The sequence below is a fragment of the Montipora capricornis genome, chromosome 13, assembly GCF_036669925.1.
Source record: "Montipora capricornis isolate CH-2021 chromosome 13, ASM3666992v2, whole genome shotgun sequence".
Classification (NCBI taxonomy): domain Eukaryota; kingdom Metazoa; phylum Cnidaria; class Anthozoa; order Scleractinia; family Acroporidae; genus Montipora; species Montipora capricornis.
Window position 1 is genome coordinate 30,770,640 of NC_090895.1, and position 2,500 is coordinate 30,773,139.

Below are 2,500 nucleotides of genomic sequence, written 5' to 3' on the forward strand. Positions count from 1 at the left end.
ATGTATAGTGGTAAACTGTAAACTGGTAAACCCCTTCCATGGTTATCTAATGAGTCCAACCTTTGTGCAGTTACACCCCACTCTTTAAAAACAGTAACGATTTTACCTAACTCTGTAGCAGACCCTTTGAGATTTAGGGTGCGTTCGATTGACCCTATTCCGGAATAAGAATACGTCAGTGGAGTAAATTAAAACGGCATGTCTGGTGTTTTTTGAAGCAACAAGGATAATAAAGATGTGTTTAAAATAGCATTTTAGGAGGTGTTTGACAATTTTAATGTGAATCTTCGTAATGTTTTCTAATAATGATGATAATGATAATGATAATGATAATGATAATGATAATGATAATAATAATAATAATAATAATAATAATAATAATGGACTTTCTGTGAACATCCTGCAAGGAGATGGTATTCACTGCTTAGCCTTGACCTTGGACCTGAGCTTTAGGGACTAAGTAGTTGCTTCTGTAGGATTAGGGTTGTCCCAATGACTGTGGATAATAATAAAAAGAAGGAGAAAAAGTGATTTGTGATTGATCACTTTCACTGTTGTTTGTCACTTCATCATAATAATTATATATTTTTTGATAAACAGTAATATTGTTGTTTTAGCCTTTCCTTAAGATTTTATAGATTTGATGCTGATTCCAAGCATGTTTTTGTTGGTGACTACGGGGGACACATAAGTGTTATCAAACTGGAGAATAACTCACCGTCACTGGTGACAACACTCAATGGTCATTCAGGCAAGTTGCGTCCATGGCACTCTTGGTTTGGCACAGGTGATTTGCAGCAGTCCTGTCACTCACAGATAATCAAACAAATTTGATTGTTTCATTATTGCATGTGTAAAATCATGACAAGAAAATTATGTTACCCCAAATAGTGTTCAATATCTAAATAACTATTACAGGATAACCATTCTAAAATGTTGATACAGAATACTTATTAACCTACTTCTGTTATATAAACCATTTACAAACATTGTTCACAAGTCATGCAATATTCGCAGGAAATCTTTATGTAATGTTTACATAACTTGAGTGGCAGGGTTGTACTTTATTTACAAACACAGGGGAAGGCCAAATGTTGTAGAAAGATGTGATACACTGTACAGCACTGGCAAATGTATTGGTAAAAGTTAAGAATCCGATCCCACCAACACGTCGGCCAACATGTCGGCCCACGCGTCGGTCAACTGTCGCCCGACTGTTGGTCCACTGTCGGCCGATGTGTTGGCCGCTGTTTAATCTTATAACGTATAAGATGCATCGGTGGTGCGTTGGTGGTGCGTCGGTGGCTCATTTGGGCCTTAATTATTGAACTGTTGAAAACCTAAAAGTACCTTTTCAAACTGAACGGAAATGTCTTCGATGGAAAACTTTAAACTTCGACATGAAAATAAGGAATTTACTTTTGACCGCCATCTTGTATTTCGTGATATTAGGACCCAGTTCCCATTACGACAAGTGTTATTAGAACCCAGTTTTCACTCTGGCAAACGCGTTACCCGAGACTTCGTCTTTATCAGCATTTATATTTACAGGGCTTCTAAGGGCCGATTTACATGATACGATTTTGTCGCATGCGACAAGCTCACGACAGGCCTACAACATGACTTACGATTGTCGCAGCGTTTTAAAACATGTTTTAAAATGCTACGACATTTTTGCTGACGTACACAACAATCGTAAATCATGTCGTGGGCCTGTCGTAAGCCATTGTCGCATGCGACAAAGTCATACCGTGTAAATTGGCCCTAAGAGGGTGCGAAAAAAAATTGGATATGCAGGACTTTGAAGTATCATTATGCGGCAAGGAAGTGGGACTGTGAAGTATCATTATGAGGCAAGAACATATTTGAGCACAAGGGAACAACATAATGCAATTGAATTGGACATAGACTTTTGCAAACTTGGTGGCTCCTAAAGGAGCCGTTTTTTTTAGTTGACAAAGCCCTCTAGGAATAGAAGGCATCGTCCAACGCCATCGGCAACAGCCGCTTCGCGATGCGAAGTCGTTTCACAAACGGCAACAGATCAGCACTCCATTGAGTTGTCACATTAAATAACATGTTCCTTTCATTTCATTGGTTCAATAAGCTATTTGCCTATCACGTTTTCATTGTTCCTTATGAAGTTGTTCTTGCTTCCAACTGAAAGAACTAACAAAATTATAAAGAGTAAGTATTTCGACCAATGTGTCGGTAGTGTTTCGACCAATGTGTCGGTAGTGTGTTGGCCAACACATCGGTAGTGTGACGGCCAACACGTCGGTAGTGTGTCGGCGGACGTGTCGGTAGTGTGTTGGCCGACATGTCGGTAGTGTGTTGGTGGTGTGTCGACTGACGCGTTGGCCGACGTGTGGGCCGACGCGTTGGTGGGATCGGATTCTTTATTTAACTTTTATCCGAGTATTGTAAACTGCTTTTTCAACACACATATTCAGTGTTTGTATCCAACCATTTTTCCTGTTGCATGAGGCCTATAAATGAG

General features: G+C 39.6%; 1 protein-coding gene across 1 annotated transcript in view; it reads left to right on the plus strand.

The window, feature by feature from the left end:
- Positions 1-2,500, plus strand: part of LOC138030758 (WD repeat and FYVE domain-containing protein 2-like) — a 31,175-nt gene that overhangs the window by 2,478 nt on the left and 26,197 nt on the right. Inside the window, 1 exon segment of the mRNA XM_068878633.1 lies at positions 639-787. Coding sequence (XP_068734734.1) covers positions 639-787 — 149 coding nt within the window.